Genomic DNA, 23,422 nt, shown 5'->3' with positions numbered 1-23,422 from the left:
ACCTCTGAGCGAAAACTACAACATGCAGACTATTCATCATGATGCGCAGCTGGAACCGACGCATCAGCCGTAATTGCCAAGTCTTTCACTATTACAGCACAGTGAGAGAGCAGGGAAATGGAGGTATTCCTTCTTCAAGTACTCAATATACTGACAGAATTCATACAGTGAATGTAGATTGACAGGGTTTATTATTATTATTAATTCAGTGACCAAACTATAGGGCTCATGGAGTAGAGTTGCTCCTTCATTGCCCAGCTCATCCAGTCAATATGTTAAAGTGTCCTTGGAACCCAAACAATGATGTATTATCAGCGTGTGACTGTATGTGTATGGTAGAAGAAGTGCAGAATTAAAAGACCATAAAGCAATTGGCTTAAATTCTAATACAGCAAAATAACTACAGTATTGCTTTAGTTTTCATTATTGCTCAGCTTTCTACCATGTTCTCAACTCATCTCCTGCTCACTCAGAAACTACACTTCATTAGTATGTTTGTGATGATGTTACAGTCAGTTCTGTATGTTTATATGGAGCATGGCCCTGCATAAATTGTTTACATACATGCACTAAATGTTTGGTTTTGCGTTGTACACCTGCAGTTTTATAAACCACTAAGCCTTTTGCACCGGAGCTGCTGTCTCCTGTCTTAAGGCTCCGGCTGCTGCAGAGATTCAGTGTGCAGCTGAAAGAACAATATTGGGTTAGACAGGATGATGTGAAACATAAACCTGTGTGCTGCTCTACTGTACGGCTTTCAAGTGTAAACAACATAGCGTGTGTGTGTGTGTGTGTGTGTTTGGGTGTGAACATGTGAATGTGCCTCTCGGCTATGTTAATGCAAAGTAAAAACAATGAAGGATGGAGAAATGATTCCTGCTCTACAAATATATTCTGCTGTCAGAGAAAGACAATGAAATTTACGTACTTTTTTTTTTTTTTTTTTTTCTATTTCAAACTTTCACGTCTACATTGTCAGGCCACCTGAGTTAGATTTTCACAGCTTTAAAGAAAATCTCTGGCACAGCTTTCGTCCTGTGTTGCCCTTTAAATGAACGCCTCGGTCCAATCTTGACAGGTCAGCCAGGGAGTCAAGTGCAGTGACGCCGTTTTTCACCAAGAATAAAAGTCACCTGATGTGTTTTTGTCCCAGAGATTACAAGCCCTGCGTTGTACACGTGGGTGGTGCAGTAATGTATTTAAATGAATTAGGAACACGCTCCATTATGCCCGTCATTGTTAATGTGTTCCGGCTGAGAGCATTCATCAGCACGCAATACACACTCTGCAACCCAATACAAAATCACTCTGGATTATTTTGCCACTTCATATCTGCAGACTTGCTGTTGGCATTGAACTGCTGACTGCTGCTGCTGCACTAAGACTAATACTGAACAGTGCAAATTGACCTGAAACAATGTTTTCATTAATAATTCATTAAATGGCTGAACAGTAATTATTTCGTGTTGTTAGCCTAATCGGAGAAAGTGATCTACACCACATTTCGGGATGTTTAAAATGTTACCATAGAAGAACTTTCTCCTATCTGTCTATATGTGTGTGTGTGTGAGTGTGTGTGTGCTGGTGCATATAAGATACACTGACTGCTATTGATTGGACAGTTGTGTCGCAAGCCATCACTCTGAGTAGCAGCTCCACCAGGCACTGTGTCAGTCAGCATTACAGCCGAGGATGCTGCTATGCCCCCACCAACTCCTTCCACCCTCGCCTGTCAGTGTCTATGACGGACAGTTCCCTTCAACAGCCTCCCACAAACACACACTTTAGACACACACACACACTCGCTCGCTCAGACAATCCCTTTCTCTCTGTTCTTGTCCTTGTCTCATTGCTTTCACACACACAAACACAAATACACACAAGTGGTTGCATGTAGTATGTGTACACACGCACACAAACACATGCACACACGCATATCCCGGGGCTAATTCATTATGAGCTGAATGTCTGCTTTGTGAAAGATACAGAACAAGTGCTTAGTCATTTGGAGTGGAATGCTCTGTGTTCTGGCTCCGCTGTGTGAGGAAGAAAGATAAGTTACTGATTTATCCCCGAGCCAATTTCAATAACATTACAATAAAAAACAAAAACAAAAAACGGAGCACATGTAACCCATAACAAAAAGAAAAAAATGTCCATCTGTGTTTGAGGGACAGTAAAAATGAAAATGTGTGTGTTCACAACAGAGATGAGGACACAGAATTCAGGGTTTCGTCAATGTCTCAATATTTTTCAAATTATGCAGCTGAACGTCTTAATCGATTTGAGGTAATTTAATTGTGACATAGACCAACAAACCAACCACAACATCTCATTGATTAAGTATGAATAGAGGGGTTGTGAGTTCCATCTGTATGGTAATCAATAGAGTAATGAATTATGTGTGTGCTCTCGAGCAAGACAAATACTGTACGGCTGAGGTGAATGTGAAAAGGGGGGCCAGTGTGTCTCAGTCACGGACTGACAGCTGAGCTTCACACTGATATACATAACAATGACCAGTCAAAATAAAGCTTTTCCTGCCTTCCAGTAGCAACAGATTCTCCAGTTATATCAAACCACTGTCCTATTGGTGTATTTAGGCATCAGTTTACAGCTTCAAACAGATCAGTCAGGTTTCGAGATGAGGCATATCCTGCATGACCAGATTTACATAATTAAATATACTGTATTTAAAAACTAAAAAGTTACCACATTAGCATAGGAATGGGGCCTGTAGGCTGACGAAGCAGCACTTTCTGTACTCTCTGAAGACATGTTCAAACTCTTTTCACATGGAGTCGCAGGCGCATATTGTACCAATAAAGTAACAATCCTGTTTTCTGTTGCACACATTCACAATACTGTCGCAACCAACCTCATATCTGCTCTCCCCGATCAGATACCGTGAGCCTTCAACCCAATGCATTTAGGCAGTCTACTGTGCATAATTGTACACATGTGCTGGTGTTTTTGCTTAATGTTACAATGTTACAATACAATACTGTGAGTATGGTTTAATTGTGACTTGCTCCATACTTCATAAAAGTGTAATTGTGTAATTCAACATTCGACTGTGAAGTAGCTTGAAACGAGGACGATCAATTTAAGTAAAAGGTGCTCAGATATGTCAGTATTTGTTCACACATTACAACCTGCATTTGACCATAACCAATGGCTACATTGATTACTAATGTTGTTTTGTCCCACACAGTACAAAAGATGTTTTGAATATTTAAAGCTCAAATTTGACAAGCCTGTGAGAATTCATATGATTATGCACAGATTTTGCACAGACACATATGATGATTCACCTGTGGCGTTGTGATGTAGCTGAGGAATCTTTTAGCTTCTTCCTCCAGGGAATGACTCTCACTGGCCCATGGCTCCAGGTCTATGTGCCAGCGAGGAGTCTGCGGAGGAAAACACACACACAGACAGACACACAAACATATACAAAGGTGATGATTAGGAATAAAAAAGAACACCAAAACTGACAATTAACCAACATCAAAGTAGGCCACTGAAAAAAAATCCAGTACAAGGACAACAACAAAGGGAGCATTATTCTTTCAGGTATTATAAGCCACTTGTGCACCAGTGATGGAACTAGGTCACAATGTGCTCAGTGGAGGATTTTATTTTTCCCACCTGTGTTAGTGACAAATAAACCGCTGAAGTTCATTTCCACTGTTATTTTAGTAAAAATGTTGACTGCTATTTATTCTTACGCATCCCGCACTGCAGGGTACAGATAAAATAATAATTAGTCCAGCTGTTTTTGACAGTGGAAAAATAAGACTTCATCATCAGCCAGTGCTGTAGCAGGGCTGGTGCAGCAGAGCCTGGTGAAGAGCTTGCTGTGTGATCACATTCCTCAGACCTGGCAGAGCTCTGCCTTACAGCCTGCTTCGTTTCTGCAGGAATGTGTCTGTTTACGATTAGAGGAGAGGCCACGATGAGACGGAGAGAGAATAAAAGGCAGAGCTGCGATGATGCATTTGTTGGTTGCACAATTATTTCTCGGGTCAAACGCTGCGGCCAAGCATTCATTAGCAGCTGTGGTGTAAATCACTCTGAATGATTTCACGATAAAGCCAACTCCCTAAGACACTCCTACCTTCTTCTGAGTTTTATGAGCTCTGCAGTTTATTCTCACATTTTCCACAGTCGTGCATGCATCTTTTTTTTTTTTTGGCTTAGCTAACAAGATCATGTTTGGCTTTGTTTGATGCTGTTGGCACATCTGGTTAACAGTCTGTAAAAGGCATCACGGTGACATCAGGTTTAGGAAAAATAACCTTGTGATGGAATTCACTCCCATGTTTCCATGGCTCCACTCATGCCCTCCAGTTTACATTGTGATGGAAAGCACAACACAATGGGCTTCAAAGTTTAAACACTTTCATTTGCAATCACCCTGTTGAGTTCAAAATAAGAGTTTTAGTGCGATTTGTCATAAAAGTTGATGTTTTGATGTTTGATTATCTTGTTTTAAATCACTGCAATTCAGTGACTGTGTAATGCTTTCTATATATACAGTACATGTGCACACGCAGACAGTTTGATATACATGCATTTGCTCTATATGGACATGCACTTACACTTACAGCACTCTGGTAACACATTATCTAAGACAGCAACATGTGTCCTCCTTCAGCATGCTGACCCTGGACCTGCTAACACACACAATCAGCTGTCCCTTTTAATGGCCACAGGTCTGGATACACACAACACGAGTCAATGTTTGGCGTTCGGCCTTAAATCGATTTGCAGCGTGTCAAAACATCTGAATGCTTCTCGTGCCTCAACTCCTCCCCTCCTCTCTCTCTCTCTCTCTCTGCAACCTGTCATCCTTCTGTTTCCCTTTACTCCCCCCCCCCATTCTGGCTGGAACATTTTTATTCTCATTTTATCGTTCACCCTCTCTCTGCCACCATCTCTTTCTCTCTCCCTCCCTCTTTCTCTGCAGTGTCACCGTCTTAAAACAATTGCACCCACGATGCATGAACAACTTAATTACCCTGCAGGACAAATAGGGTGATGGATGTTTCATGTGTGGGTTTCAGACCATAGCTTTAATTTTCTGCAGTTTGATTTTCTAGATTTGCCTGTTACATAAACAAAAGACACACACACACACACACACACACACACACACACACACACACACACACACACACACACACACACACACACACACACACACACACACACACACACACACACACACACACACACACACACACACACACACGTCACTCATTCAAGCTGTCTCTCTCAGCTTGGCAATGAAGAAAAGAAGTGGCAAAATTTAAAAAGTAATTTGCATTGAAAGTATACTGATCTCCTCCTCCTTCTCTTCCTCCTACTTCGGTCTTTTCGTCTTGGACGCTGCATTACAAAACTAACATGGTATAATCACTATGCATACTGCATAATTGTACATAATTGTATTGTAATTGCATAATTGTATTGCCAGGCAGCCGTATACACCTTTAAGCAATTTGACATGGTATATAGTCCAAAACACAAGACAAAGAGATAGTTAAATGGACACATATAAAAATACAATAACAAAATATAACTGAAAAAAAGAAAGATACAATGGCCTTAAGAGAGGGAGCTGTGATTTAGTGTCTTAGATCAGTTTTAACTTTAAGCTTATTTCTTTGGAAGGATTCATTCAATTCCTTCATTTGTTTCTGCAATATTTCTCCAAAAAAAAGTAGTTCACATGGGTGCACAATCAGTAGGAAGGATAAATGTTTAAGTATCACACAGAATTGCAGCTTATTGTGCAGTTACAGCAGTGTCATTCAGTGGATAGCCTGTCATCATTAAAACAAAGCAAAATAACTTAAAATCAGTTTGACAGTGATGCTGGCATCTAATTTGTTTCAAAGTGATACATCTCGCACTGTTTCATCGGTACATCCATAAATGATAGAAGATGATTAGACAGCCACACAGCAGAGAGTTCAATCAAGTAAATGTATTCATATTTGATCTCATGTCCTCATTAATGTGCTACAGAGCAGTACAGATCCTGTGCCTATTCAGTGGTTGCTGGATCAGTATTAAGTGTGATGTCCTCTCACTTCTTCCCCTGACTCAGCCTCCATGTGGAGTATTTGTTGTTCAATATTGATTCAGACCACACAGCAAGCATCTCTCTGGCAAAGCCCGCAATCTGAAAAACAATAACTGACGAAAAGAAGAAAAGAAAAATACCAATTCCAATCAACTTCACTTTAAAGATGCAGCAGCCGAAGCTTAGAGATTCTGATAGAGACAGAGAGACTGCACATCAGTCTGGGAGACTGTTATTTGCACGTAGACAAATAACATCTACCTTTCCGCATCCCAGGGACTCTGAAAGCTCCCAGAGCTCTCTGTCTGCATGCTGCCCTTTTCATCTCCTCACTGAGTCCTCCCTGCAAAGCTCAGCTGTCAGGGCCCATACATCAGGCTGCTGCAGGTTGAGACAGGACTGCTGATCAGAGGGCAGATATCTGGGACAATGGACTCACTGGGAGGTAGCGGTGGATAAAGTGGAGCTGAGCAGGAAGGAAGGTGGGAGAAGTGGAGAAACAAAGGATAGAATGAGGGTTGAAAATACACCCACACATACACACAGATACACACACATCTGCATACTACGTGAACTGTACAGGACAGCGGAAATTTAATTATTGGCACATTTTTGCCCAGGGGCGAGGTGTGCATCCAGGGATTCTAGTCAGTGAAGACTTTAATGGAAGCTGTACTGCCCTGGAGTTGTCTGACTGACATCTGTACAACTCAAGCTAACAACCAGAGTTTGTTTTCCTCACAGGCTGCAATTCTTTTTCTCGTGTTTATTTCAGTGGCAATGAAAAATAATCTTTATCCAAGAACACATGATATTAAACAGCTTTTGTGCAACCTTCTTCTCCTAATTTGAGTTTTGAATGTGTTGTCTGTATTTATGCTCAACACACTATACATGCCCACGAGCTCTTACTAACTGCTGAATCATCATGCAGCATTGATGCGATTAGTCTAAAGCCTCGTGTTCAGTCAGGCAACAACAAGTCATCCTCACCTCAGGGACAACAGAGGTAATCAGTGTTAATAACAAACACACAGAACATCACTGAGAGCTGATGAGCCTCAGCCCCTCAGACCTTAGTTCCATGAAATTAGAAAATTAGACAGAAGTGCAAATACAGCGTTTATAGGCCGTTGCCTTGTCATTTATGGATATAGTGTTTTATTGATTATGCTGGTCTGATGATATTGGAATAGAAATTTGCACTTCAAACATTTGAATTTGTTTGAATACGCAAAAAAAATAGTGCCAGCTGAAGTGAAGGTTTAAATGTAAATTTGAAAGATTCAATTCAATGTCAAGAAATGAGGCAGTGGGTAAAACTGAAGTTACAGTTGAGCTGAAACTGTGAGTAGCCTAATGAAGTGAGGTCTGATGCTCAGTCAAACTGAAGGTGTTGGAAGGAACTGGTGCCAGTGCATTAGCTGGTGTGGTACAATGCTGTCAGGTATTGCTGCTGAAACATGACACTAAAATAAGCTTAAGTGGCAGCTATATATATATATATATTTTTTTTTTAAGAAAAGCTGAAATGACAATTAAAATAGAAATGTTGTGAAATTGAGTTTGCACCAACTGAAGTATCAGTTGAAGATCAAACAAAGAAGTTATAATGCAAGTGAAAGTGATAAGTTGAGCTAAAAAGGTCTGCTGAGGTGGAAGAGCCCTGTGTGGACTTGTAGAAACTGAAAGGTGGTGTCAGTTTAGGTGAAAGCACTGAAAGATGGGGTAAACAGTGCATTAAGAGTGGAAGTTTGAAGATTTGAAAAGGTGTTTTCTTTCTTTGTTTTCTGTGACAGTAAAGATCTGAGGCCGGAAATGGTTTGAAATGTGAACAGAAGTACTATGACTGAAAGCAGAAGACTCAGGTAATAATAATTGAATTCATTTTTAGAAGAAAGTTGATAGAGCAAGTTTTACTTCAGGAGTAATTTAATTGAATTTTACTCTTTAACTGATACATTATTGCCCTAACTTCTCCTTTTATTTCTCAGGGATATAAAAAGGATTATAAAAAAGTCTCATTTTTTGATCGCTCTGTTATGGGGCCGTTCTGCCTGCTCTGCATGTCCTGATGGAGCTGGGTGTGTGTTAGTGGATCTGTGCCTCTCAGCTTGGGTGTTAGCAGCCAGGCCAAGCATGAATAATCCCCTGGGGAGAAGGGGATGGATGGGTGAACAAGAGATGGCTGGATAAAACAAGAGAAGACTGTCTGCCAGAACAATAAAGGTAGGTGAGAAGAAGTGGAAGAGGTGGGAATTTAAAAATAGATTTAAAAAAAAAAGGGATTTACACACAGCTGGAGGAGGAACTGCACCTCACTGTAAAGGAAGAGGTGTTCAACACCTGTGTATGGATTTACACTATGAATTAACACAGCTTAACAATCGATAACAATGTGGTCAGAGCATCAGAGGGGACATCACACAATCAGTACCAGAGTAAACAAATTGCCACTAGTGTATCGAGTGTCACGGTGGAGCCAGCCACAGGTGAGTTGTGTCTGCCCATTTGGAAACCATAAGGCGACAGAAGGAGTGCTGCCAAGTCAGCCCCGTCTGTTGGTGAAGTGCCAGGGCGACTGAGTGGCAGACCAGCTGCTCGTTTTTTTTTATTTCTTTTTTTTTTTTTTGCAATTGCTCTCACCAGAGTCCAGACGCTTCAGAAGCTGTGCAGTCAAGAGGCCAAGCTTTCAGTTCAGTAGCATGTGGAATATCTTCTTTTCTTTTTTTTCCCTTTTTTTAAACGCTGTGGGGTGTCGCGAAGTTAGGATGTGTGCTTCTGACAGGCGGTATTTTTCTGACAGCACGGCTAAAAACTCAGCTGTGTGCCAATTGAAGGTCAAGACATGCGATGGACAAGTGGGCAGGCAGAGAAGTTGGAGTTTAATGAAACAGCTGGTGGGTGATTGACACTAACCTCTCTTTGATTTGTAGTAGGTGGTGAACCCATGTGAACAGACCATGTCAGAGACTGTGCTAATGGGATTTAGCAAGAAAAAAAATGTTGCTGTTTCAATCAAAGACACTTAAAATATATTAAACGCACATGCAAATTCCCCATATTTCTTCAGTCTCACATACTGTGTCTGCAGTGACAACCATGCAGCTATTTCACTTGAAGATGAAGAATGACATTTTGGTCTCCTTTGTCACACGACTTTACTGCTCATTCATACCAACTGGCTATAAAGCTCCAATGGGGGGAAATATTACTACCAGACTGCAAATAAATCTGCTCATATACCACATAGTACATCATAATGTTATTATCTCTCATTAGCATTTGACAGGATTATTAGGTCCTAAATGTGATGATGGTTTGATTATCGGTGTTGCAACTTATTCAAGTGAGATGATGGCATGAAAAGATTAGGTTCTTGTGTACGAATCACTCATTATCAGCCAAGTTCATTGAGTTCATACATGAGGAATAAAACAAGGATATGTATTTTTCGGCTAAAATTTCTCAAGCTGCTGAAACTTGATGTAGTTTAGGTTTAGGTCTTGAAGGTCCACACTTACTATAATAGCTACCATTGACCAGGGGTTTGAGATAAGCCCTGTAAGAAATTCTAGACAAAAGTTTCAATTGTTTCGCCACTAATGGATTTGGAGCCTGTTATTCTATATCTATAAGCCAACAATGTGTTTTTTTTGTGTGTGTGTGGCCTAATACTTTCCAACTTCCTCACCCTGTCTTTGGTAGCCAGTTCCAAGTTTCACTTTTTAGAAGAGGCCAAGTAAATAGTGAATACCACAAACTGCTGGACTCTTACGGGGAATTTATTGGGTAATATTTTTATCTGTGGGTTAGATAAACACAACTCTAGATAGATAGTTACTTTGTTTTTCTGCCAGGGGAAGTCCAAAAATAGAAATACAAACGTAAAATCAGATTAATACAACACACATGTAGAGTTAGTCAAAAACTGCAGTGTCATGATGGAGCATATTGGCTGAAAATCAACCACAGTAATGAATGTTTCATCCATAGCAATGAAGGAACGTGTCACCCTGTGTTTTTGTGTGGCTCAATGGCATGTTTTATGTTTTTAAAGATTTTTACGTTAACAATGTAGGACACCTCCAGGGAGGGATAATCTATCTATCTCTATCTATCGGTTCAATTTTGATCTTTTTATAGGATGACAGGCCTTGTCCTTTAATTTGCAGTGTAGATCTGTGAACTTACTGTATCTTGAAGGTATGAGGTAAATGAATGGACCTGACCAAAGAGTGCATACTAGCATAAAAGTAAATACTTTCATATAGGTGTATATTAAATGCATAATGTGTAATAGCAGCAGGTACTGGACAAAGTCTATAATTCTCAGGGTTATTATATCTAAATCATAATAAAAAAGTGTAAAATAAAAGGATTTACAGGCTCTCAGCATAGCATGACTATATGATACACACATGATAATCAGAAAGAATCAGCCTGACTAAGCTCTATCATTCTGACTAATCTGGGAGATGGGGAGACAGGCAGTCAGACCAGACCCAGCTGTCTCCACTCGCTGCAGTCATCTCTATTCCCTCGGCAGGCCCGGCTCATCGGCCAATCCCAGCTCACTGCCAGAGTACAGTGAGAGACAGAGAGGGTATAACAGAATTAAAGCGAAGGATTACGCTGATCTTTTTTAATAAAGGCAGTAATCTCTGAAGAGTTGAGCCGCAGTCTCAAAGGCAGAGCAATGCTGTGGAAGAAGTCTGTGAAGGAGTGGAGGGACACATGAGCGCAGACAGGGTTGGTTTTGAGTGTGTGCGGGATGGAGAGTGGGAACAAAGTAGGAGGCGAAGGCACAGATGGTGTGGATGCAGGATGAAGAGATTGTTCTCTTTCTCAACTCTGTTTCTCGATTGAAGGAGAAATCTAACAAACCAACATCTTGAATGTGTTTACTTTAAGAGAGAGAAACTATAAGTGAGTGGCAGAGAGAGTGTGAGAGTGTTGCAAAACATGTGAAGCAACGCTAGAAAGGCTGAATTAACCTATTATGACACTATGTCTTTTCAGTTACGCACCCCACACACTGTTGCATTACCACACACACACACTCTCATTCTGCTGACTACTTGGCAGTATCTGCCCATGTGCTGTGAATCAAAGTGGATTGAAGGCTGGCGCACACCCTTTCTCACTCAGCAATTTCTGCCATTTCCTATATGGCAGCAGCATTTTGAGTCAGTGTAGTTTAAATCATATCTGATGTCCTTAAAAGCATCTTGCAAGCACAAAGCTGCATTTTCCGTTTTTTTTACACGACCCACAGAGCTGAGACTGTCTTCTGTAAAAATGACCTCATAAGTCATTAATGCATGCAGCTTATTATGGCCCATAGTTACATTTTATTGCTATGCGACACTCTTGTGTCTTGCCCATATGAGATAGAATTCAAATGGCAAAGCACTCCTAGTGGTCGTAGTAATTATGACAGAGGTATAGGAGGAAATCTGGTGTTGTAACAGAGCAACAGGTTAATTGTGGTATGCCTCTTGCCACTGATGTAGACACTGACTGGGGAAATATCACTTGTCCCTATACCCTCCTATCAGTGGATAGGCTGGAGGACGAAGGTGAGGTAGCATGACAGAGGACTTCTGACAGAGACTAAGAAACTTTGCACGGTGGGAAATCACGGTTGTTAACATGAAATATACCCAGCACTGCTATGTGTGGTTTTAAAGAAGAAACAGCAGCTCTGTGTGTGTGTTTGTTTGTCAATTGATTCCTGCAGTCATTTGTGGTTTCTAGTCAGCTCTCAGCTGCTCTTATCAGATATAATTCTCCCTGTGTCACATACACATACACAGTCACACATACATATACAAAAAAAAACAAAAAAAAAACCCACATCCACATCAAAGTCGTCGTGTTCTTTCGACTTGTCCTGGCACATGCCATCAACTTAAATCTCTCAAGAGCTGCCTGTTGCCTTGGAAACACAGCCCCCCACCCCCCACCACCCAGTCACTTCATGGTAACTTCACTCATGCGTGTATTCATAAATGCATGAGGACATACACAGATGCTTCCATTTACCACAGCATGGATTGAAGTGGTTGTGTAGGAGATGCAGCTTGGTAAAAAACGAAATAAATAAATAAAAAAGATTGACACCACTGAGGACACGTTGTCTGATGTGATCATATTGTCTTTGAATTGCACCCTCTTGGCTAGCAACCGGGGAGACAGATGGGGACTTATTGTCAGCGGGCATGCAGTTAAAGCCTGTGTGTGTGTGTGTGTGTGCCTGTGTGTATGCGTTCATCTACGCTAGTGTCTTCTTGGACACTATCCCAGATATGAGATCTGTGTTTGATGTCTAGTTGGGAGGAGCAGAGGGAGCATGCTGAGCACCATATGATGCTTCCTTCCTGAGATGTAGCTAGAAGAAAAAAAGAAAGAGAGAGAGAGTGACAGCGAGATAAACAAAGGGAGGGGGTTATTTTCTTTTCCGGCTCATTAATTTACCTTTTGCCAGTTTGTCTGTGTCTTACACATAAATGATTACTGAAAAATGAAAACAGAAGGAAATTGAAAGACATGGCAAGGGAGGATTTTTCTAGCTCATCATAGCTATGATTGATAATGTTTTGCGGGATTTAAAGCCAACATTTCTCCTAATATCATCTCCCTACTCTGCACGCTTCCTCTCCATATGTGTTCCTTTCTCATTATCGCTTGGTCTCAGCTGCCTACCACATATTCAGAGCAAGAGCGAGAGACAGATGCAGAAATATCCTTGCCAAGCAGGGATGACGTGGCAAAGAGTTTTAAACAAGGCTGAGAGCAAACAACAGGCTCTTTAAATGATTGTTCTTGAGGTTCAGCGGTCTTCTCTGCTGCTCTTGGGGGCTAAGTGGCGCTGGTTGTGTGTCTGTTGTCTCTGTAAGCCGACACAGGTAGCTGAGGTGCATGTCAAATGCAACCGAAATGGTTTTTCTGCTACACAAACAAACCTTAGGCAGCTTTCTTCTAGGACACTGCACAAAAAGTGCCATTTGCTGGAAGCAGGTATGCTGGTTCTCTTTGAGTGCATGTGTACAAGGATGGGGCAGTGTAGGTGACTGGAGAGGATGAGATGAGAGCGAGGGTGTCCCATTTCAGAGGTCAATGCGCTCATTTATATCAGCCGGGAGGGAGGCTGCAAACTTTCTGGAATGTTCCAAACAAGGCATCCATGTCTGAGAGCAGTATTGTGTGATCAAGACTCTGGACTTGACAGTTTGACACTGTCTTTTCCCCCCTCCAGTGGGCGGCTTTGTCCGAAAGCTGTTAGCACGCACAACAGACCCACTGTTTATTCAGTCAATCACATAAAGTGCATTGAGCGGTCCGTGTTTCTCCATCTGCAAACAGATGGTTATGATCATGGCCGAGGCAAGGTTTGCATCGAACTATATTTAAAAGTCAGGATCACAAGTGTCAAAACAGTCTTTACACAGTCACAGGTTTGAAAACTAAAGTTTGTTTTAGGGATCCTCAATACTTCTATTTATGACACAGTGTTTAAGCCCTTGAATTATCACGTGCCTTAAAAACTTTGCAGAGTGGGTGATTGATTATCTAAAAGGTCTCTTTGTGCTTCTTCCTCTCCAAACTTGGCAACGATTCCATGTCGGCCCTGTTTTCTTTTGGTCTGACTTGGATACTAATCTTACATTGCACAAGCAAAGCTGTTTGCCTCGTGTAAAATTGTTTACTTCTCTGGGGTGGTTAGTGTTTGCATAAAGTGTGATGCGAATGTCACTTTGATTTGTAGCAAAAATGTAGGAAATCAAAGGGCTCATATGTCCTAACATATGTCCTTATTTTCCTGCTCTGATCTTTCTTACGCCTGGAGTTATTGCACCTCGCTGTATACACTTCTTTCAAGGCTGATCATACACTTTGAGGTGGTTATCCTGCAGTTGTCTGTGCCTACACAGAACATGAAATAGTCCAAAATAGTTTTAAATCCGCATTAAAACTGCACTTTTTTCATTTTTTACGCTTCTGGTTTTGTACAGATTGAACAAGCAAGATGTAACATGTTGCTGGAAACCTTTTCATCTGTATTTACATTTCAATTTTACCTTTAGCGCTCTAACTTTACATATCAAGACTCAAGACACGCTTAACTGACAAAATAAGCACTGTGGACTACATGGTGAGTAAACATGTACATTTTTGCTTGAACAAATATCTTGCTAACATGTTACAGCAACTTTTTTGAAGAATCAGTCAATAACCCAAGCTGCAGAGTGCAGCCGCACTAGATGCTGATTGTGACATGTCGGCTTTCCCCTTTGATGATTTCTTGTGATTCCTGTGATTCCCAAGATACCCCAGCAAGAGGTTAAAGATGCTTGAGAACTGACTCCAGTCACACCTTTGGGATTACAGAAGTCATCCCCTCTCATTCTTTGCTAACACCCCCCACCCCCCACCCCCCATCCCCTCTCTCGCCCTCTTTCCGTTGAGCCGAGGTCTTTCAGCTCTCCAAGACATGACCAAGGTCACCGGGTTTCTGCATTAGAAATTCCAGTGGGGGCCCAACGCTGGCTGGCAGTGGTTGGCGCAGACAGCACAAAGTGGCCTTTTCTGCTTTCGCTTTATCCCATCGCGCTCAGCAGCACAGTGTTCATTTGGAATCGCACTGATGCTTATTTGAACAAAGGTAATTAATACTTGCCTTGTGGATAAATGAACTCGTGTCCCATCTAATTAAAAGAAACCATCTCATTTACAGTGCAGGCTGCTTTGGGTTATTAGTGTGTTTTTTTTTTTTTTGGTTGAATCAATTAACGTAATCACAAGTATTCTTCTCTATTGAAACAGAGTGAATTTAAGTTTAATCATAACAGAGCCATAACAGTGTGTGTTGAAATCTGTTTCACTGGATTCCTGTCACATTTATTTCTCTAGGGTTGTCAGTGAACAAATAGAAACATCTTGGTCTCTTACTGTCTATTTTTGACAGGCTGTCATTGTTGCCAAAATCAACAGGATAACGAAGAAAACTGCTACTTTCTATTAATGATTTAACGCTGTGTAAACCATAAAAAGATCAGCTATTGCACAGGGTTACACAGATTGCCTTTTTGTCAGCTTGACATCCCTGGATGATCATTTCAGCCTTCTGTCTCACTGTTTCATGTTAGAAAATCTCCAGAAACTACAAGGCCTGTCTGAGAGGAATCCACGACACCACTTTTATTCGGCGTTATGAGCGCTGCCTGCCTCTGGGCTTTTGAGGTTGAGCACGTGTGACATGTGAATGACAGCTGGTCTATCTGGGAGAAATCTCTGACTCTGGGAAAGAGATCCTGTACCAAATCTCTCACACTCACAGTACCCGTCCCCCACTGTGAAATGGGACAACTTCGAACGGGGGCACGGGTGGATAACAGTTTAACATGAAATATTCATTCCTACATTCATTTTGGAGACTTCTGTCAGTGGTAGGTGCGGGTGGAGTGCCTTAAGAGAAAAGTGAAGAACAAATCACTTCAAAGCTGTGAAGTGAAGATACTGAAGAAACTGTCTTCAGAGATGTGAGAGAAAAGAGAGGCTTGCCGAGTTGAGCTGGAGGTAAAAGCAGCTATATTCTCTCTCTTTTTGACAGGACATATGGGAAAAAAGGGTCTTTAAATTAAAAAAAAAAAGTCCAGTCTGTATTTTCATACTGTCGGAAAGTTGTGCACTTCAAAGTTGACAACACAGAGAGAAATGAGACAATTGTTGCTGTTCACTGCTGGGTCAAGAAGTTAAATGGTTGCTGACGTGTGGACAATGTTTTGCAAACTACACATAAAACATAATAAGAAAGTAAATATGTCTAATGAATATAAATGTTTGCCTTTTCCTGTACTTTCATATTACTGGCATATTATTCAAGTAGATGCTTGACTGTAGACCTCAATTTGTCAGTGTGACATTATTATTTCAGCAACATTTCTCAGCTAATTGAATGTTCAGACATGAGAGACAGGAAGTTGCATAACATGAAAATGACAAAGGATTCTGAGGAAAGAGTTCATACTGTAGTAAAGTTAAGTCAAATTTATATAACCCCAACCCATCTATCAGTTTGTCTCAAAGAGCACTCTAATCTCACCAACATTTGGACATTTTTTACACAGGGACACTATGTCCAGATAAGGACTAAATCACCATAAAAACACACTGTGGCAGGAAATAAACATGGGAAAATCCACAGGAAGGGCAAGAACCTCTCTAGCCCAGACTATATGATTATGAATCCAGATCTGATTGCCAGTGCTGATGAGCTGTAAAATGCAAAAACAGAACTTAGACACCTATTTCAAGGGAATCAGAACCACAAACCATAGACTGTAGGATGGAAGAAGGCTTAGCATGGGCTGTTACTCTGTCGCTACCTTCCCAGTACCTGACTCTGCACAATGTGTGGAGCCCAGATTTTGGTGCATGCCAGCTTGTGGCAAGCATACACTCACTCACCTGTCATGCAAAACAGAACGTCATCTATTATGCATGGCTTTAAGCCTCAGTAAAATGCAAACTAGTGAGTTATATAAAACTTCAGCCCCCGTGCAATTGTCATGTAGGAGAAAATTAGCTCTAGAAACCACAACATCTAGTGCACCCCGTTGTAAACATGTTCATTTCTGCTGCAAAGTCGGCCATGTTGACATAGGAGTCTATGGGGATTGACTCGTTTTTGGAGCCACCCTCAAGCAACGTGTTGGCTTCATACACCTCACACAGCTGCCGTGTTGATGTAGGTACTTTGTCATAATGTATTTATTTTTAAAATTATTCAGAGTAGGTTACATTTTAATGGTACTAGTTAATAGCTGCACTTCCTCTAGTCCCAGTGGCAGTAGATGGGTGTAGTAAGTACATTCATCCGAGTTGGCATATGGTGTCATCTGGTGACTTTATGAGCGCCAAACAACTACTTGTCTTTTTCAAAGCTTTCAGCTATAAATTTAAATTACATTGTGTGTGTGTATGTGTGTGTGTGTCACTGTGACTTGGGGGCAGCAGTCTGTTTATTAGTGTGTTAAAATCAGCAGGCTGAGTCATCAGCGAATGTCGTGTCTGCTCTTCTCTGTCTTTCTCTCATCCTGCCTGCGTCTCTCACTCTCTCTCCCTCCATCTCTGCTGCTGCTGCTGCTGTTGTTTGGCCCAACACGTTTCATATATGTCTATAATTTACCAACTCATCCCACTCCTCCTTTGACAACGAGGAATAAAGCCCACAAGAGATGAATGATTCAAGAAAATGTGTGCGTGCCGAAGTCTGGCAGCTAAAGATGATATTTTCTTTACGGTTTTTACTGAAACAAGCTCATGGACGTCTCTCTCGCTCTCTCTTTCTCTCTCTCACACGCACACAAAGCCGTGGGCGGCTGTGGCTCAGGAGGTAGAGCGGGTTGTCCACTAACCGGAAGGATTGGTGGTTCAATTCCAGGCTCCTCCAGTCAACATGTCAAAGGGCAAGACACTGAACCCACACCTGTCCCCCCCATACGTCCACTGGGTGTATGAATGTATCTGCACTGTGCCTAGCGCTGTATGTGTGTGTGTGAAAGGGTGAATGTGACCTACAGTGTAAAGCGCTTTGAGTGGTCCAAGAGACTAGAAAAGTGCTATATAAGTACAAGTCCATTTACCATATACTATATACAGCATCCACGCACAAAGGAGACCGAAGTCACTTTTCTACACTCTAGCTTCTTGAATGAGGTTTTGAATGAGTTCTTGCCTTGTTTTGTTCAGACTAAGCCTCAAAGCACCAAAACAAAAAAAAGATCCTCAACTTTTAACATTTCAGCACCAACACCAGCAAGGACGATAAAGACGTTAGTGTGTTCTTGAGGTTGTTTGTAGTTATTGTGAACATGGAAATTTTACAGAAATTGAGTCAGATGAATGTGGCATTGTCCGTTAGAAAGGCATTTTACTTGTGTCTAAACACCATGCAGACAGTTAAAACTGGTGACAAACTTGGCAGAGTCTGTTGTGTCTGCACCAATCAACCATAAAGACTGCATTAAATTAAATGACAATCAATAAAAACATTAGCTGTGAGGTCAGTTCAATGCAAACAAGAACAAAAAGCCAAAGGGAAGCACTCAGCACTCATTACAAAACTCTAAGAGTTTTCCATAAAGCTCACTAGCTTGCTCTTCTATATGATTTACGATCTAATCAGTGGATAAACTGTTCGATTGACTGTTTTGATTTGTTTTATCACTAATGAGAGAGATGTGGCCATGGATGTTCAGTTTTTACAGACTATTAATACTGAATAAGTGAAAAACTACTGGGTAGATAAATACAAATATCAGTTTCCTGTGGATGAAGTTACCACTGTCGCAAACAGCAGCTCATAAATAGATAACAGTGAGTTGCCGCCAACAGTTTGTTTATGCTCTGCAGCAACATAAAACTTCAGTCCTTCCCCAGTCTGCTGAAAGCGCAAACACTTAAACTGTAGTTAATACACCAAACATGGCAAGGGAACAGAAACATAAACTACCACTAAACGTGTGATCCCTTTTGGCCTGAGCTCATCCAATACCTTTTAAACAGCAATCCAACCACCTGGACTAGGGGGGAGGCATGCTGGCTCTCATATAGTACACTGCAACTCATGTAATGCCAAGAGAAACAAACCAAATGATAAAATGCAGAAATGCTGAAATCAGTAAGTGCTTAGAATGGTATAAACACTGTAAGCTTAACGGCAATTAAGCTTTTAAAAACTTACTTTCACCTTTTTCACCTTGCCCACTGATAACTGTGCTTCTACTCTGAAGACCTCATTGCTATTCATCAAGGTCGCTGGAGGCGTCCTTGTCATTTTCCTTGCAGAGCAGCAGTCCTGCTTTTTTCCTGCCCATTATTTCATCTGCAGGAAGATGTGCCGAGAGGAGAGCGCCAGCGAGCGAGCAGGAAAGGGAAGAGAGAGAGAGAGAGAGCGAGAGAGACAGAGGCTGAAGGAAGGGAGAGAAAAACTAAAGAGGAATATGGGTTAGAAGTGGGAGGCGAGACTGAAATTTCAAATTGAGACAGACAGGAGAGATGAAAAAGCAAGAGTAAGGATGAGAAGCACGAAGAACAGGAACAAGGTAACATGACAGAGCGAAAGAGCAGTGATCTTGGAGATGAGAGCCTAAAGGGGAGAAAAAGCATGAAGAAATGTAGGCAGTGTGAAAAAGAAAGAGAGAGAGTTAAACGGCGGCAGCACATGACACAGAAATTTTGTTAAGGGTCCCTCCAGGGCATCTTATGTGATAAATTTTGTGTTAAGAAGCAGGAGAGTGAGCATATGGTGGTATGTGTTATTGATGGTGCATGAGTGCTGATCTCTCTCAGTGAAGCATAATAGACCCTGCAGTGATTTTCATGACATTTACAGGAAAACTCAGTTGGTTTAAGTCATTAAAGATTTAAAGACAGATGTAATACAAACATACTGCATTTTACCTCCAAAGTACCAGAGAGGGGGAAATGCAACAGGAAGGCGAACAATAGAGAAGAAAGCAAGATTGAAGAAAGACAGATTTGTTGTGGTTATACGTGTTGGTGTGGGGGGGTTGGTAGAATTTGTCAGTGAAAGAGAACAAAGAGGAAGATGGATGGACGCAGAGATCAAATGACAAAATAAAGGCTGCCAAGTTGGGAAAGAGAGCAGAGATGAATCAAAGAGAAAAAGAAAAAAAAGAAGAAAAGTCACTTGAGACAGTAAAAGAGAAGGGAAGTGGGAGTTTTGTTAAGCTGGTGCTTTAACACACCCTTCAAAAGTCAAGGGTCAAGCCCCTAGAGTGTGCATGTGTGTGTATGTGAATAGTTTTGTTTGCTCTAAAGGACTTTGAATCTGAATGCTCCTTTTGTTAGAGCAGCCTTTGTATAGACTTGCCACTGACACAAAACAGCCACTGTTTGATTTTTTGACACCTGTTCAAATCCTTTGCATTCACCCAAAAAATAAATAAAAATAAATCGATAACTGCAGCTTTGTAAGTTCAGAAACTCCAGTGACAAACTCTCTCTTTCAGCTTCAAAGCATTTCCGAGGCGCCCGGTGAACATGCATTGATTCTGCTGCCTGTTCTTCCTTCATCACCCTCCTGGGATTACTGAGATTTAAGCCAGTGACTCACGGAGATGGAGTGAAAGCTCCTTATTGAGCTGCTCTGTCTCCTTCTACACTGATTTAGGATCAGATAACCTTACAAGAATCTTAATCGCAGCAATTAAGAACTCAGACGGTGATGGGGATATTCAGCTTTAACATACCTTTCTGTGTGGGCGGAGAGGAGGTGAGGGGGCCTCTCTGCTTTCATCCCTCTTCTTAGCTGGACCGTCCTTCTTCAGCGTTCGAACGTAGGAGATTCTCCTTTTCACGCTCCTATCCTGCTCCTCTGTGTCTGCACTGACCCGCTTGGCTCTGCTCTGTTGGCCCGGGTTCTGCTTAGACTGGATGGGACGTTCCAAAGCCAGGGGTGCAGGTGTTTTCCTCCCACCTGTCTCCAGGTAAACATGGACACACACATACACGGTAGTGAGCAGGATCCCCAGACGAAGCAGCAACCCCAGGGTGAACAGCTCTCTGCCCATGTCCAGTCACTATCTTGTCCTCCGAGACACTCAGTCCATCTCCTCAGCTGGAAGTTTGGTTTTTCCCATTGTCTTCTCTTCTCTTCTCTTCTCTTCTCTTCTCTTCTCTTCTCTTCTCTTCTCTTCTCTTCTCTTCTCTTCTCTTCTCTTCTCTTCCAGCCGCTCCTTCAGGTCCAGAGTCCACCATCAGACCGAGACAGTGAAGTTAATGAAACACGAACATGTCGAGAAACACCTCTGCACGTGAGCCGACGCACATGTGCGTGCCTGCATCTTAACCTGAGCGACAGTGTGCATGCTGCTGTGTGTATCATGAGCCTCTGCAAACACATTTACAAGTACGATGTGGGCCGCCCTCTTTGAAAACTTTGGGAACTCCCTCCTCGCACTCAAGTCCCCCTTCTCCCCAAACACACACACACCCTTTTATTTGCTTTCTTTTTTCTCTATCGAACTCACATCACACACACACTCTCTCTCACACACACCCCCCTCTGTTGCTTTGCCCCCTCCCTGCAGCTGCCTCTCCCGCCCCACAGACTCTGGTTACTGTGTAACTCTAGATATGGGCAGGGCCTGCTACTACAAGGGTCCATGCAGTTCTCTCTCAGCATCTGCACACAGTTAATTCTGTCACAGAGCAGGACTACTCTGCCTAGAAACTTCAGCCAAATGCATAAACATGAGATATTAAAAGTGCAAAAATAAAAAGGGGATATGAAAAATATCCCAGCATACAGCTTTTGGGGAAGTGCATTAGTGAATCATGCAATGGGATTGCTGCAATCCCACTATATCAGGCCTCAGCACATTTCTTTCTAATGAGTCAGTTGGTGGGCCAGAAAATAATTAAAGGCTAATTTAAGAGACTGGAGACAAAAAAAGAAGGATTTTTGTGTGTGAGTGTGCTGTGGCCAAGAGTCCCATATACCCCATATGGAACTCTGGCAAAATAGATAATTTGGGGTATAACATGGACGTGGTCAATGTGCTGCTACAACAAGCATGTGGGGACTGATGCTAGCTGAATAAAGCACTTTCATTTGAAAAGTAGAACATGTGCCTAAGTAACATCATTAACCACTACATGGGCATGCACAAAATCATTTTGACCATGGCGCAGGGTTCTTTGGGGGGAAGTTAGCCACCTCCCATAGCCACTAGCTTGCTGGTTGTGTAGCTTGTTCTCCCAACTCATTAAACAATGTGACTCATTGTTTACTGTAATCTCTCAAAGTTTTTGCACTCTATATCATTCTTCATGTCTTACTTCAACTGCTTCATATGAATTCTAGACAGCAACACATTTGAGCTTCAGTTTATGCAGAAAGCAGTAGGCTAATCCCACCTCAATTTCTTCAGCTTTTTACTTATTCTTAGTGCTCAGGTGTATCTTCAGGCACTGCATAAAACTCTGTTTTTTTGCCTGTTACTATTCTGTGGGGCCTTGAAATCTCTGACAACTTGCTGAAATTATCTTTTGTATTCATTTTTATCAACAATCTTCAAAAATGTACATTTGTCAGCCTTCTTTTCAAGTCACTTCATTGACTTTGTCATTGATTTCCCTCCAAAGTCAAGAGAATCTGCTATTCTTCTAATGCTTCTGCGGCACTCATTCTTATGTCCAGCTTACAAGGGATGAGTGTTCATGTCAAGTAAACACAAAGCATCTATATGTTTCATTTAATTTTAACAGTCCATATGTTTTAGAGATGGATTGGTATTTATGGTATAAGATTTGCCTCGCTTCACAAAGCACTTAAAAGCATACATAAAAAAACAAAAACATAATGCAGGACAAGGATAAAGCTGTGTTCTGTCAGCTTGTTGGATTCAATGACATACAGTTTGTATTACTAGCTTTCTTTAGAATAAAAATAATACTTGATTACTCTCTGATGTTTATGTTGTATTTTCAGATCTGTTTGTCCTCTGAGAACAATAAACATCTGTCTTAGAATATGTACTACAGTACAAGTGTGAAAATATACTTCATTAGAGAGACACATTGTGACAGGCAGAGCAATATTTTGAAGGGCATGTAGAAGCATTCCCGTTCTTCACAAGTTTTAAATCACACTTCTTGAAACCCTTCTGAGCTTTTCTCAAAGGTTTTAAACACAGAAGAAATTTGAGCAACTGTAATAGACAATGTCCTTGTTGATGACAATGAGATAACTGGTGAAATCCTGAAATTACTGTTCATGGTTTTGCTCTTCCTTCTCTACCTCTCAGATCATTTTCCCTCCATCGTTTCTGTCAAACTTCAGCCTCCAACAACATGTGACCTCTGACCGGGTTTTGTTGGTTTCATCACAAAATTGTTATGCACAATTAGTATTTTCTTCCTCACTAGTTAAGAAGGTAAGATTATGAAAAGTGAGAGACAGAGGAGATAAACTCTATATTAGAGAGGTTTGGGAAACAGATGTGAAGAGCTTTGGCACTGACAACCTCTACTGCCACCAAGTGGTCACTCACAACACTCCTGACCATATGGATTGGATTAGATCTCACTCAGTCTTTGAATGTCTGAAGTGATGTAGGTCAACTGGTATTGTAACTGGTAATGGCACTGGAAGCAATGAGGGGATGTGGAAGGAATGCACTCACACTGTTAGAGTGACTTTAAATTCCTGAAGAAATTATGACATGAATTGAGGCATGGCACATTTGAACTGTAAGTTGTGGGACTGTGTGCTTAAATGTGATTATACATGAT

At 41.4% G+C, this 23,422-nt stretch overlaps 1 protein-coding gene across 1 annotated transcript in view; it reads right to left on the bottom strand.

The window, feature by feature from the left end:
- Positions 1–21,041, bottom strand: part of mettl24 (methyltransferase like 24) — a 33,223-nt gene extending 12,182 nt beyond the window's left edge. Inside the window, exons 1-2 of the mRNA XM_084000082.1 lie at positions 20,377–21,041; positions 3,315–3,413 (exon numbers count right to left, since the gene is read on the bottom strand). Of these exons, the coding sequence (XP_083856208.1) occupies positions 3,315–3,413; positions 20,377–20,697 (420 nt within the window). The 5' untranslated portion in view covers positions 20,698–21,041. The remainder of the gene's footprint in view (positions 1–3,314; positions 3,414–20,376) is intronic.
- Positions 21,042–23,422: the final 2,381 nt, after the last annotated feature.

This window comes from Trachurus trachurus (genome assembly GCF_905171665.1).
Source record: "Trachurus trachurus genome assembly, chromosome: 24".
Classification (NCBI taxonomy): domain Eukaryota; kingdom Metazoa; phylum Chordata; class Actinopteri; order Carangiformes; family Carangidae; genus Trachurus; species Trachurus trachurus.
The sequence above is the reverse complement of the archived record's forward strand: the minus strand, read 5'-3'. Positions and strand labels throughout refer to the sequence as shown.